This window comes from Toxorhynchites rutilus, chromosome 1 (genome assembly GCF_029784135.1).
Source record: "Toxorhynchites rutilus septentrionalis strain SRP chromosome 1, ASM2978413v1, whole genome shotgun sequence".
Taxonomy (NCBI): Eukaryota; Metazoa; Arthropoda; class Insecta; order Diptera; family Culicidae; genus Toxorhynchites; species Toxorhynchites rutilus.
This window is the reverse complement of record NC_073744.1, coordinates 194,144,180-194,159,334: the sequence shown is the minus strand read 5'-3', so window position 1 is coordinate 194,159,334 and position 15,155 is coordinate 194,144,180. Positions and strand designations below refer to the sequence as shown.

Here is a 15,155-nt window from a genome sequence, read left to right as displayed (position 1 = left end):
ATTACTATTGGAAAAATTATTTGGAGAGAAATGTGAATGTTCAGAATTATTGGAATCTAAAAACAATTTTGGGCGGGATGAGATTCGCCCAAATCTGCTGGTAATAAAATTAATCAAATGCATCCATTACCCGTCTGCTGTTTATCGGGCGGAAGACGACAGCAAAATAAATTCGACACGAAACTGAGTCAGCCACTCACTGCGGTCTGTGCAATAGAGAATTAAAAATCCCTCGATGAGTGTCGTAAGATTTCAGTTGTTCGCCTCTTGTTACACTTTCCGATCAAGAACTCATCATTCGATCTATGGAATGGTGCTTGCACTCACGATAAAACTTGAGTAGTAGAAGTAATGCTTCGAGAGTGCAAGCAGTGGGGATTCCGCTTTCATATTGCTTTTTTGAGATCTTGGTGGCTCACCGTTCCAAGTATTCTCTCTGTGTACATATGAAGAATAAAAGAGCCTCGCCTGCTGGGGGTGATTTAAAAACATCCGACTAGAGGGATATACTTATTCATTGATCGTTGAGTGTGATTTTTTACCATCCCTGGTCCTAATCGAAGCGAAGGTACTGAGAGGGGAGTCGGTCTTCATTTTTCATCTTCGATGATTTTGGGGCCTGGTTTCCGTGTTCTTAGGAAGGCGTTTTTTAGAGTGAACAAAATCATTCATTTTCAGAAAAAAGGAGAAAAAAAATTATTTTTCGTACCAACCTAAAAAGGAAATGGCAACCCTAATGAAAAAATGAAAAAAAAAGATTCTAATATTTTGCGATAAGCAACGACACAACCAATTTTCACGAAAACCTGAGAACCATTATATCGGTTGGCATGGAATGACTGGAATAAATAAAAAATAATAATAATTTACAAACTCAATCGTACCTTTGTATTGCAGCGTCAGCGGTCTTTCGTCCGCCTTCGATGAACTAACGTCCAGCTGTTGCTGCTCGTCTGGCCTTCGCGCTTCACCTTCGCCTGCGTACAGCAGCTGGAATATCCTTGGAATTTCTTTGGGATCGGCCCGAATTACATCACCTTGAGTAACGGGTCGGACATGAAACACTTTGCTGGAAATTAACATTCGTCAATTATCGAAAACGATCCAACATGATTTGGTTTGATGCAACTGACCTTAAATCTATTATAAGCAAGGGATCACTCGTGTTCTGCTTATCCACTTCGGAGCTGTAGAAGATTATTCGCTTCGGCGAAACGACAACAAACTGTTTCTTCCAACCGTATCGCTTGATGTTCTGCTTGTTCGGAACACTGAGCCACCCTTCGAAAATCGCATCCTGAATGTCTTCGATGGTGTCATTGTCGGCGGACGAAAGCGAAGCCGTCTCGTTCAGCTTCATCTGCAAATGCTCGATCTCCGTTGCCTTGCACTCAATCTCCATCTGAAGTTTGGTTTTGATCTGAGGGAAAAATAATAAAACAATTATTTGCAGATGAACAACAAATCTTCTCCTACGCCGACTGACGACTCACATCAATTTCCCTTGATAATTGGCTGATGGTTTCGTTATGTTTGAGGCACAACTCATCATATTTGGCCCGTTCCACGGATAGTTCCTGCTGGAGACGTTTGTTTTCCTTTTCCTTCTTCCTCAGGTCAGCCGTCGAGTTCAGCTTGCTCTTCTGTTTGCCCGTCAGGTTGTTATCCTTCCGGTTCATAATTTCTGCTAGCTTATTAACAGCCTGCTGCTTCAGCATCGTTTCCGTCTTCAACTTTGTGCGCAACTTCTCCATTTCAGTCTGTTCACTCTTCAACTGGCCCAATTCATCCTGAAGCTTACGATTCTGCTGGGTAAGATCGTCAATCTCGAACAGCTTGTTGTTGAACTTTTTGTTCATCTCGGTCTCCAGATCTTTAAGTGACGTCAAGGCCGCTTCTTTGGTTGATAGCTCGTTCCTGTGCTTGGTGATGAGATCCTTCAACTCAAGCTCTTTCATCGTTTTCTCCTTCTCTAAATCGGCTACAGTCTCCTCCGCTATTGAACGAGCCAGCGCTTCCGAGTCAGCCCGTGCCATCGCTAGTTGCAGCTGGTGCATAACAGAGCACCGCTCCTCCTCGAGCTCTTGGTTCTGCCGAGTTCTATCCTCCAGCTCTTCGCGCACCTCATTACTTTGAGTTTTATACAACCGAGAAAAGTACTGTTCGGCCTCCAGCTGATCTTGAAGCTCTTTCATCTGTAAAACAAAATATACAATCCGTGGAACCACACAGCACAAAACCAAACTACGGCCACATTTACCTGGAGAATGTCGACATTGTGGGCATTCTTCATCTTGACGATATCTTCCTCGTATTTGCGCTTCGTTTCGCGAAACTGCTGAACTTCCTTCACTAGCTGCATTTCCTTCGCCTTGAGGTGAGCTACCTCCGAACTCTGCAAGCTTAACTCCGACAGCAGGGTACTCTTTTTACTTTGCTCTTGTTCGAGCTGACTGTGCAACGCTGCAACCTTTTCCGATTCCTGTAAGGGAAAAAAAAATATTCATGAACATCAAACGAACTGAAGTTACCACTCTCCAGATGATGTACCTGTCTATATTCGCCTTCAAGTTTCTGCAATCGTTGCTGTATCTGGCGATAGTCTACCGAGAGCATTGAAATCTGCCGTTCCTTCTCCTGTGAGTTCTGTTCCGCTTTCTGTCGCGCCACTTTCTCCTCGTTCAGCTTGGTTTGTAGCGCTGTTAATAAAGAGGAAATAAGATATGTTTCTGTATGGTTTGATTCAGTCAGAATCCGGAATCACTGTTCATTTTAAAGCAGCGGTCGAAGTAGGCGTATCTGAGAACTTTTGACAGCAAATTGTTTGGAAAACTTGTATCTTTCGGTGGTAGCAATGGTCAGGTTCTAAAATCACGATATCGCTGAAAGTGGCTAAGCCGACCGTGTATGATGTGCTGAAACGTTTCCGTGAACGTACAACATTTATTCGGATGGATCAGAGGACGCATAGTGGTGAAACTTACGAACGGAAGCTGCGGTCGAAGGTATTTGGAACAATTAAGGCAAAGCCGGAACTCTCGGACTACGATATACCAAAAAAACACAATTGTAACCAAAGAACCGCCCGGAAAATCCGTATGTGAGAATTTTATCGTAATCGCCGTGCCTACATGCAATCAAACAGGACGGCTAAGCAAAATCTGGTGACCAGAAAACCAGAAAATTGTACAGCAAGGTTTTGAAGAAGTATGATGGATGCATGCTGATGGATGAAGAAACGTACGTAAAGATGGATTTTGGGCAGCTCCCAGGCCAGAAATTCCATAAGGCCAAATTTAAGTTCGTTTTCGCTGATAAATTTGTCAGGATGTTTTTGATTTGGCAAGGGATTTGCAACTGTGGATAGAAAACCAACGTTCTCGCCACAAACAAGACAATGCAATCGAAAGTGTATAGAGAAAAGTGCCTGCAGATACGACCTTTTCCGTTTATTAAGGACCACAAAATTTTGGCCAGATTTCGCAAGCTGCCGCTACAGTCGAGAGATGCTCAACTCTAGCTTGGATAAGCGTTGCCATGCTGATAGTATCTACGTGGGTTTCACTAAAGCATTCGACAAGATGCTTCATGATTTAGCACTGAAAAAGCTTGACAAACTAGGATTCCCAAGTTGGCTCATCATGTGGTTGTGCTCATATCTGCAAGGAAGATCCGCTTTCGTGAAACAGAGGTCTTCAAAGTCGAGTTGCTTCGCTACACCATCCGACGTAGCACAAGGTAGTCACCTCGGACCGCTCAATTTTCATCATTTTCAAACCAGCGTCTTAATTCGCATCATCTCAGGTACGCTGATGACCGAAAGATCTACCGAATAATCAGGTCATCGGTCAACTGTACCGCTTTACAGCATGAGGTTGACATCGTGGAGAGTTGATGCATATCAAACGGCATGGAAATGAACGCAACGAAGTGCCAAATTATTTTCTTTCAGCAAAGCAAATCTCGGGCACAGCTAAATTTTAACTACGAAGTGAACAGCTGCAGAATGTACCGTGTCTCATCGATAAAAAATTTAGGGGTAGTAATGGACTGCAAACTAACATTCAATGAACACAGATTTCAGACAAACCTTGGTACAATTCCACATTGTCTCACATCAAGAGACGGCGAGGTCATTGCCTAATACAAGTTAAACGTGCAAAAAGTATTGAAAATTGGAGCACGTACAGAATATGGAGAAATATATATGTACGTGAACTGAAGAATTCCAAGTATAAATTCATCCAAAATCAAATAAGTGCAATTCAGCATGATCCGAAGAAGCTATGGAGAAGATTCAAAGAGTTGTGTAATCCAGGCGGCAGCAACGACATTGATATTAAGTTTGACGGTAATACGGCAAGTGACAATATAACAGCAGAAAAACTTAACAAATTTTTCACGTCAAGTGTGGAGGAGATCCACAATAGTATTGTATCTCCTACAAATCGTCTTAATCTTGCTTTTCCTAGTCTGTCGTCACAATTGAGATGCTTTAGAACTATTAGCATAGAAACACTGAGGAAGGTAGTAATGGATTTGAGAAATTGTGCACGTGTTGATGATATCAATAAAACAGTATTAGTAGACGCATTTGGGTTAATCAAAGAGAATCTACTTTATATAGTGAGTGAGTCAATGCTTCGTGGCGAATGCCCACATAGTTAGAAGAAATCTGTTGTTATACCTATTCCGAAAAATCCTAAATCATTCAAACCAGAAGACCGTAGACCAGTTAACATGTTACCAATGTACGAGAAGATTCTAGAAATCGTTGTCAAAGATCAACTATTGGAACATATAACGGAAAATGGGATACTGGTAGATGAACAGTCAGGGTTTAGAAAAAAACACTCTTGTGAAACGGCTCTCAATTTATTGCTCCTAAAGTGGAAACAGGCCATAGAGGCGAAAAAAGTAGTATTGGCAGTATTTATTGATTTGAAAAGGGCTTTTGAAACACTAGATCGACTTAAATTATTAAAATTGCTTTCTAATTATAATGTAACTGGACCTGTATTGAACTGGTTTGAAAGTTACCTGAAAGGGCGAACACAAATCACTGTTTATAGGGACAGTAAATCGTCGGCGGAACCAGTGAATCTGGGTGTGCCTCAAGGAAGTGTTCTGGGGCCGCTACTTTTCTTGCTTATATCAATGACATCAAACATGTGTTGAATGACAGTGACGTAAACTTATTTGCTGATGACACTGTAATATTCCTTGAAGCTGAGACATTGCAAGATTGCTGCATAAAAATGAACCATGAACTGCAAAACATAGACGAATGGTTGAAATGGAAAAAAAATCAAGTTAAACATAAATAAAACAAAGTACATGGTAGTATCGACACGTTATCTTGAAAACGAAGGTCTTAGTATAGATATTGATGGGCAAATGGTGGAAAGAGCATCATCGATCAAATATCTTGGCGTTATTCTTGACGAAACTCTGCACTTCGACGAACATATAAACTATACTATAAAGAAGGCAGCTCAAAAATATGCTTTGTAGAATTAATCGATTCTTGACCTTTGAAAGTAAAATCACTATCTATAAGGCACTCATTGCTCCACATTTTGATTATTGTGCCTCAGTGCTATTTCTCGCAAATAAGAGGTAAATGCAAAGAAGGCAAATTGTGCAAAACAAGGCGATGCGCCTGATATTGAGATGTTATCGACCCACGGAGATTTATGCTCGAATGCCTACAATGGATGTCAGTGGGACAGCGTATTAAATATTGTACGCTTACGTTCATATATAAGATGACTAACGGTATGACACCGAATTATCTACAAAACGCGATAACGTATGGAAGAGATATGCATCGATATAACACTAGACAAGCAAGTGACTCAGAACCATGAACTTTCGAATGTCGTGTACCCAAAACTCACTTTTTTACAAATGATATCGACTGTACAACACATTACCCAATGAAGCAAAGACAGCAACTAGCCTTCGAACGTTCCGTAGTATCTGTAAAGAGTTTTTGAAATATGATTTAGATCTTTAACCCGGTATAAAATCAATGTTAACCATTGTTAGTATGTAAGATGACGAAGTTATAACGGATATTTGTGTTCTTATCTTATGACTATGATGATGATGGTACGTTATAAGTTTGTTTAATTTGACAATTTTTTTCTCCATTAGACGTAGACTTGAATTTAGTTTAAGCAATAGATTGAGTACGCGCGCGTTGAAACACATAGAAAAGCATGAGATTGAACATAAGCAAAAGCAGTTTTCCGCGAATAAAATAAAAGTTTTCCGATAAAAGCTGTGGGAACCGGAGTGAAGCTAGGGATAGCTCAACCGGAATACTTGTAAATTCATCTTCTCAACAGATAATTATAACAAGATTTTTCTGTGTTGTGGTAGATCTCATTGCAGATTCAGGTTGACGCGTTATACCCTAGGTTGAATGTATGGCCTGAAGTATCGGCAGAAATTAGGCTTAGGTTTGCTCAGCTGTCTGGTCTCGGGAATGATAGCATTAGTAGGTAGTTGTCGGGTATCTAGTAAAGCGGGAATTCCTTTGTAAATTCAGAGCTAATGCTGACATAGCTATTAGGTACAATTCCTGATCGGTCATGGATTTTTTTCGGGTTGGAAACTTTCTTGACATGCCTTGGGATAAGTAATGGGCCTAAAATATCGGCTAGAATTAGGCTTGGGTATGCTCAGCTGCTCGAACTCGGAAACGATAGTACCGTGACCGGGGATCTGATAAAGCGGGAATTCCCTTGTAAATTCTTGGCTAATACTGACATAGGTATTGGGTTAAATTCCCGATCGGTCTAGGGTCTTCCCGGGTTGGAAATTCTCTCGACATGCCATGGAATAATGTCTTAAATTGTTCTTTCGTTTAGTAATCTATGTCTGCGAGATAACCAGTCCGTTTTCTTGTTCAATTTAATTTGCTCACTGGTTAGTTGATGAAAAAATAAAAATATCGTAATATAATTATTATCAATAAGACAACTCGTCTCGCTCAAACCTTTACAGGGGATCATCAAAAAAAAAAAAAAAAGAACACATCACTGCATCCACTGCCAAGGCTTTCGCAATTCATACGGTTTCATACGCCGCAACGCATCTGAATTCCGTGATGTATACGCATTGAAGGCATTATATTGCTGTCTCGTCCGTAGTGTACTTGAATATGGCGTTCAATTCTGGGCCCCTTATCACGAAGTTCATATCGCTCGGATCGAGAGAGTTCAACAGAGCTACGTTCGATTTGCCCCGAGGAGACTACCGTGGAATGGTCCCGTTAGATTACCTCCATACGAACATCGGTGTGGACTGATAAGACTAGAGACGCTATATAAAAGAAGAGAACACCGGCGGAGAATGTTTGCGTTCGACTTAATCAGCAACCGAATCGATTGCCCAGATCTCTTGCAGCAGATGACCATTTTTGTTCCAGCAAGACGTTCTCGCCAGCGTTTGTTATTTGCGACCGCTAGACATCGCACTATGTTCGGACAAAATCATCCTCTTCAAATGTGCTTCAATCTATTGAATAACTCAGATATTTTTGATTTTGATGTGTGTAGGAAAATGTTTGAAAATAGAATTAGACAATTATTATAAATAAGGAGTTTTCAGTCTGTGCAGCATTATAGCTGAAGACCTAGTATAATACAATAAAATAAAATAAAATAAATGAAGGAGTGAGAGTTTTTCCATCTGGTTCTATAGTTATGAAACAATGGAATTTTAGTTGTCTGAATGTTTCGCGTCTGAACGCAACAATAAAGTTCAAATGGCCAGTGTTATAAATAAAGATAGTTATTGTATTCTACACTATATACTTCAATTCAGCCGACTTTACATATCTCTGGAAACTCAGAAAAATGGAGTGGTTCTATAGTTATGAAACGCAGTGTATAGATGGGCACTGTGTAGAAAGTACGTAGCCACTCGGAGCATTTTCCGTCCGAATAAAGGAGTAAGATTTCACGTGAGACGAACCGTGTTACATTCAACCAGAACACTACACACCGCAGTGATTAGGTACCCAGTATAGATTGACATCGTTAGTAGCAGCTAGTTGTTTTAAAGATTGAATACATTCCCAAACTAGCTCAGCATGTGTATGCTTTCAATTCATTAAGGACTGCTTGGCTATCTGAGATACAAATATTTGTGCATGTAAGAATAACGTACATTCCTGCTTGAAAAACTGTAGGCCACTGTCCCATTGGAATTGGCATGTCGATTCCTGCTTCAGTAATTCCTGCTCCTGTAGATTTACCCATTTTAAACCCATCGGCATAAAACACGAGTGATCCTGGACGAGTTTTAGGACCACCATTAACTGCGATTTAATTCAATCAGTCTGAAGGGAACATTGAAGCTAGTCTTTTTTTCTATCCAGTCGTCATTCATGCTTACTATTGTGTTCAGTTGAAAACCTTTCAGAATTTGTAAATGCCCTGTGAGATCTCCTTCTAGAGAATGTTTTACACGTTTCAGCCTAAGAGCATTTTTTTCCGCTTCAAGTTGCACATATTGATGCAAGGGTAGAAGGTATAAAAGAGCATTTAGGTTTTTTGAGGGTTCGCTGGGCACTGCTCTAGTTATTGATAAGCATGCCAGACGTTGTAGTTTATCGAGCTTTTTTCTGAGCTGATATTTGTGTAGTTTTAGGTCACCACACTAACGAAGCACATGTTAGTCTGGGTCTCACTATTGTCGAGTAAATCCAGTGAATCATGTTAGAACGGACCTCACTTTTTCCCGAATATACTACCACAAGTCCAGAGAGCAGTCTGGACTGACTCGGGATGCTGCAGAAATTTCGCTGTTTCTGTTGATTTATTCACTTGGCAGGCAAATGGAAATTTGTTCAATGGTATCCTGTTCAAATATGATGACTTGATATGGAGATCAATGATGTTTTTTTTTTCTTCCTGTTGGGTACATTTTCCACTACGACCAGTTATTTGATCTATTGTGGCGGGCCCCTATTTGTTGTAAGCCTTATCAGGGTGTCGTATCGCTATTAGTTGGAGTGATTTCCACTTGCTGACTGTAGGCATGATCCCAATAAGGTATTATAGCACGAATGAACTTTATTGCCTTATTGGGGGAAGCTATCCAAACATCTGCAGGTTGCATTAAACCTTTATCAAAGAAATTGCGCCTTCTATGAAAAAGTGCTTCGCAATTGCATAATAAATGTTCCGAGCTTTCACTTTCTAGGTTACAGAAACGACAGGTATCATCTTCTAATTTACCTAGTTTCTTTAGGTGGTATTTGCTTGGACAATGTCCTGTCACTAGGCCACTGAAAGTGCATAGGTCTTTTTTTGTTAGGCTGAGAAGTCTTTAAGTTACTTTTTTACTTGGTGATATAAATGATTTAGCCTGTCGAGCTATTGTACTATGTGCCCAGATGCCATCAATCTTTGATTTTTCCCAGTTCTTTAATTCCATTTTGAGGGTACATTCAGGGGCCCCACAAAATGGTTCTGGTCCTAGGAATGGTTTCGATGATCCACATCTAGCTAACAAATCTGCTTTTTCATTACCTTCAACTCCACAGTGCCCTGGAACCCAGAATAGGTTCACTGCACTTTTTTTAGCTACCTCTTGAAGAAGTTGAATACACTCCCAAACTAATTTAGAAGTACAGGTAACTGACTTCAATGCTTTCAATGCAGCTTGACTGTCAGATAAAATGCATATGTTTGCATGTCTATAGTTGCGCCTTAGACAAATTGTTGCACATTCAATAATTGCCTGCACTTCTGCCTGAAATACAGTTGGTCACTTGCCCATTGAAATTGATATGTTCACTCCAGGGCCGGTTATTCCAGCCCCGGCTCTTTCGTTTAATCTGGAACCATCAGTGTATAAAATTATAGATCCTGGGTGAATATCAGGTCCCCCTGACTCCCATTCAGTGCGGCTTGGCTCAGTCACATTGAATAGTCGTTCAAAGTTGTATTGCCTGTTCATCCAGTCCTCCTGAGTTAGTATCGGATTAAGTTTGAATTCCTTTAGAATACATAAATGACCCTTAAGGTCTCCATCAAAGAACTGTTTTGTTCTTTTCAACCTTAGTGCGTTTTTTTCCGCCTCCAATTGAACGAATAGATATAAGGGAAGTAGATTTAACATTGCATCTAGTGCTTTAGATGGCGTACTACGAATTGCTCCTGTGATGGAAATTGTAGCTAACCTTTGTAATTTTCCTAGCTTTTCCTGAGCATGCTTGGATTTTGTTTTTGGCCACCAAACTAATGACGCATATGTTATTCTAGGTCTCACTATAGCAGTGTAGATCCAGTAGATCAATTTAGGTCTAAGTCCCCATTTGTTACCGAATGTTCTTTTACTAATCCATAATGCATTTGTAGCCTTATGTATTATTTCATCTAAATGCGAGTTCCAATTGAGCTTGCTATCAAGTGTTACTCCTAAATATTTCACTTTTGGAGAAAACACTATTTTAGTTCCCAGCAAATGCAAATCTGGTATTTTCATTTTCCTTCTACGTGTAAAAGGAACAACAGTAGTTTTATGAGGATTTATAGATAAACCCTCATCATTACACCATGCTATAGTTAAGTTTAGAGCATATTGCAATCTGTCTCTGATTACATGCTCATATTTCCCACGAACTACAATTACAATATCATCTGCAAAGCCTATGATTTCAAATCCTATCCTTTCAAGGAGTGCCAGTAGGTTATCTACTACCAATGACCATAACAGAGGTGAAAGGACCCCTCCTTGTGGGCATCCTTTCACAGTTCTTATTGTAACTGTGGCCCCTCTCTGATTACACGTTATTTCTCTTTTTTGTAGCATTTGAAATATCCATTCTACAACAGTTTCATCGAAATTACGCTGTATCATAGCATTTCTCATTGAATTGTGGGATGCATTGTCAAACGCTCCTTCAATATCTAAGAACGCGGCTAGTAGCAACTCTTTGACTTGAAGTGTTTTTTCAATTTTCGTTACTAGTGTATGAAGTGCTGTTACTGTTGATTTTCCTGGCTGGTATGCAAATTGAAGTTTACTGAGTGGTGTCGATTTCAAGTATTGCGATTTGATATAGTCATCAATTAGTTTCTCCATTAATTTCAGCATAAATGACGAAAGACTAATAGGCCTAAACGATTTTGGACTTTTTTTATCTTTTTTATTAGCTTTGGGAATAAAAACAACCCGAATTTGTCGCCAATTCTTTGGTATATAGTTCAATCGTAAGCTAGCTTTGAACATTTCTGTTAAGCAGGGCACTACAGTTCCTCCACTTTTCTGGATCATCACAGGACGGATCTCATCGCTTCCCGGTAATTTAAAAGGATCAAATGAATTCAATGATGTTAGACCGATTAGTCTGTACGCTTTGGGAGTCGTCCTGTCACATTTACCAGCCTTGGGAATCAATATAACCCGGACCTCTTGTCAATTACGCGGATATTGAAGAAGGATGCCAAAGTGACTCGGGATGCTGCAGACATGGAGAGATCGTGAAATAAAATGACCGTTGACCGTTGAGGTTGACCAATAGAGTGTTCAAACTTTGATGGAAAGTATCCGAAAAAAAGGTACAGAAATTCATCAAAACTGTATCGGAATAATTTTTTCAACATTTTTTCCTGAAAAGAACACTATCTGAATTTGGATATAAAAACATATTTTGTACCCTTGACTAATCCCGAGATACAGCTGGCTTTGTGATTCCGGATTCTAGATGAATCAAGCTTCATAGGTATAATATATGGTAAAACCCTTACCTTTGACCTCCTGCATGTTAGCCTCTTCGTTGTTAAGTAACCGAGACTTTTCCGTCTCCTGGTGTGCCTTAACCTCCTGGTGGTACAAATTTTGGACCGCTTTCAGCTCGCACTCAATCGAAGCGATGTCTTTCTCCAGCTGGGAAATTTTATCCGTCAAGCTGCGGTTGTCTTTGATAACTTGCTGCTCCCTGGTAACGCATCGCTCCAATTCCCCACCCAAAGAGTGAATTTTGCCCTCGAGCTCTTTCTGCAGCTCGCAAAGTTGAATCCTCGCGTTCCGTTCCTGCGCTAGCCGCGTCTGCAGTTCGGCCACTTCCTGCTGCAGCACATCACGGGCCGTTTGCAGCCCTGCCAGCATCGACTGCAAATCGCTGGCCTTTTGTTCGACATCCGTTTTCGACAGTCGCAGTTCGGCAACTTGTTTCTTCATCTTCTGGCTGTTCTCAGTTTCGACTTTATACTTCTCCTGCATGTCTCCCAGCTGCTTCTCGAGCATGTTGATCCTGTCGTTGTACTGCTGGTTGTTGTTCATCTCGCGCGTTCGTTTGCTCTTCTCCTCGTCCAAGCGTTGCTTCGTCTCGAGCAGCATGGTTTCCGTTTTCCGGCGCGTTTCCTGCTCGCTGTCAGCCTTCCGCTGTATTTCCCGAAAATTGTGCTTCAACATTGTGAGCTCCTTCTCGTAAGTATTGGCCAAGTTCTGAATGTCGGTCTCACGTTGGGTGATGAGTTCTATCTGTTGCCGCAGTGTCCGTTCTTGCTTCTCCAGCATCTCGATTGTGTTACGCTCCCGCTGGAGCATATTTTCCAGCCTGATCAGTTCGGCATTGTTGGAAGATCGATGCCGATGATGATGATGATGACGGTGCGATGAGTTCATCGTTGCTCCTTTGTGGTCCACATTGTCTTGGGATCCTCCGCTCACCAGTTGATAATCTCCGGTGTAAGTAAACCCGATGAAAGGCAAATGGTCACCGGAGAAAGTGGTTGGCGTGGGAAAGTTTGCTTCGGCGCTATTCTTCTTCTCGATCTCATCGAAGTTTCTCGTATCATCATCACTGCTTAGCTCGGGAACCACCGGAGGAACTGACTCACGCAGGTTATCGAAGGTCCACACATCGTTTTGAAAGAACGGATGACATTTGATCTCATCCACACTGTGACGACCCAGTCGATGAGTTCGATCGGTAAGAAACCCTTTGATGAGTGACTTGGCATTCTCACTGATGGGAGCATCATCGGGAAAGTGAAGAGAGTTTTTATGATCCATGATTTTACCGTAAGTGCCTGCCAGTGAATCCGAGTAGAACGGAGTGTCCCCAATCAGTATTTCGTAGAGGAAGATTCCCACCGACCACCAATCACATTCCCGCCCGTAGCCGCCCTGAGCACCTTGAAATTGTAGCACTTCCGGGCTAATGTAATCCGGCGTTCCCACAGCGTTGGACGATCGGACCAGCCCATCTGGTCCCATACGCATACACGTTCCGAAATCCGCAAGTTTCAAGTGCCCATACTTGTCCAGCAGCATGTTGTCTGGCTTCACATCCCGATGGATGAAACCCATATTGTGGATCGTATCCAAGGCCAACACCACTTCCATGGTATAGAAGATGGCCCACTTTTCTGGAATTTCGTAAATGTTCATCAAGCTCACAATGTCTCCACCGGGCATATAATCCATTATCATGTAAAGATATTTGCTATCCTGGAACGCAAAGTGTAGCTGAACAATCCATTCCGAATTGGCATGGGCCATAATGTAGCGCTCTTCCCAGAAGAATGCAGTGTCGGAACGGGTGATCATTTCGTACTTTGACAGGCGTTTCATTGCGTACACTTGCTTCGATGATTTGTGTCGAACCAGCTGGACTTCTCCAAACGATCCTCTTCCAATCAGTTTGATTGCAATGAAATCATCCGGCTTCATACGCAACTCGTTCACTTCACGAGCGAGCTCCTTATCTGGAAGCATGAATATCGTATAACGAATAGTCTGATATCAAAATGTATTTAAACTTACATCGTTTAATGTAGGTCTCAATATTTTTAATAATTTTCACATTGTCGTGATCGCAGTCTGCCACCAACGCCGTCACCGTGTCCAGCAGACAATCTATGTTTGCAATGCTCCCCGGATCTCGTATTTTTTCCTCTAACGCGAGCAGCCTAAAAAAAGAGACAGATTTTCTAGTAAACATCCGATGAAAAACCTCAACTATTCGGTTGCCTACCTCTTGCGCCGTTCCTCATCCATTAGTGTGTTCATGTCGGTTCCCTAAGATTTGAATTATTTCTCCGCACACTTCCTTCCACCGTCTGTTTCCCTTTTTATGTGCTAGCAGTAATGTACCAATGTTGCGATATTACCCTAGAGCCGAATCTGCCTGCAGCTGGTGCCAGCAGTTACGGTTAGGACCATATACATATGACCGAACAGAGCAGCTTCGACTCCCAAACAACACTCCTGGTCAAGAATCTCCTACGGCAACGACGACGAACACACGTCTTCTTCCTTGCCCTGCTCGAAACGAAATCTTCTTCTGGTGACACTCCAACAACAAAAGAGTTCACCATTGAACCAGAAATTATTTTCCACTTTTCCGCTATCGATCCGTGAGCTTGCAGGCGGAACTATGGATACCCAATTCCGACAGCACCTGTGCTACATAGCGAGCACATGAAGTGGCCCCAAAGCGTCTCAAAAGTGCGCAAAAAAGTCCAATTTCTGAAGGGGATGAGAAAAATATTCTCTTGACGCACACTACACATAAAAAAAGTCCTAATGAACGAACAATCATCACTTCTCGCGGTGTGACAGCGGGAGAGCGAACGAGACGGAAGGTTTTTGACAGCTTTCGTTGTTTGGCGTTTCGGGATTTTTCATCGCATCTCACCGAGGGACGCTCGAGGCGGGGATGCCAGGTGATTATTTCAAATATCTTCACCAAGACGGGTCTATGGTACTAGGTGAGGCCGTTTCGTCACTAAGTTGGTTAGGGGAGCGGTATATGAAAACAGTACGGAAGAAAGCAGAAGGGGATTTTTTTCCTTGAAGTGTGAAAGAGACAGACTGATCACGAGCGAGCTTGGGCACAAGCATATTGTGTTTTGTTTACAAACAAAACACAGTAGACTTCCAAGATGGCTGAAGAGTGGTCTTAGCAAGTTGGCCCACCTTAGGGTATACTTCTACGCGCCTTGATCTTCACAAGGCACTACACTGGAGAAATAGTTTAGTAAAAGCAGCTACCAAATCTTTAGTAGCCAAAACATTGGTAAAATATACAAATGTTTTGTAAATATTACCAAAATTGCGTAAAAGCGATGTCAGACGCAATGAACGTTCCTACCAGAGATTCGTAGATTTTACTTCATACCATT

General features: G+C 41.6%; 1 protein-coding gene across 1 annotated transcript in view; it reads right to left on the bottom strand.

Annotated features, from left to right (window-relative positions):
• The window catches only part of LOC129765797 (rho-associated protein kinase 1), a 33,574-nt gene extending 19,005 nt beyond the window's left edge, over nucleotides 1–14,569 (bottom strand). The window contains exons 1-8 of the mRNA XM_055766228.1: nucleotides 14,006–14,569; nucleotides 13,795–13,940; nucleotides 11,772–13,736; nucleotides 2,551–2,699; nucleotides 2,261–2,482; nucleotides 1,494–2,195; nucleotides 1,134–1,420; nucleotides 885–1,069 (exon numbers count right to left, since the gene is read on the bottom strand). Of these exons, the coding sequence (XP_055622203.1) occupies nucleotides 885–1,069; nucleotides 1,134–1,420; nucleotides 1,494–2,195; nucleotides 2,261–2,482; nucleotides 2,551–2,699; nucleotides 11,772–13,736; nucleotides 13,795–13,940; nucleotides 14,006–14,040 (3,691 nt within the window). The 5' untranslated portion in view covers nucleotides 14,041–14,569. The remainder of the gene's footprint in view (nucleotides 1–884; nucleotides 1,070–1,133; nucleotides 1,421–1,493; nucleotides 2,196–2,260; nucleotides 2,483–2,550; nucleotides 2,700–11,771; nucleotides 13,737–13,794; nucleotides 13,941–14,005) is intronic.
• Nucleotides 14,570–15,155: the final 586 nt, after the last annotated feature.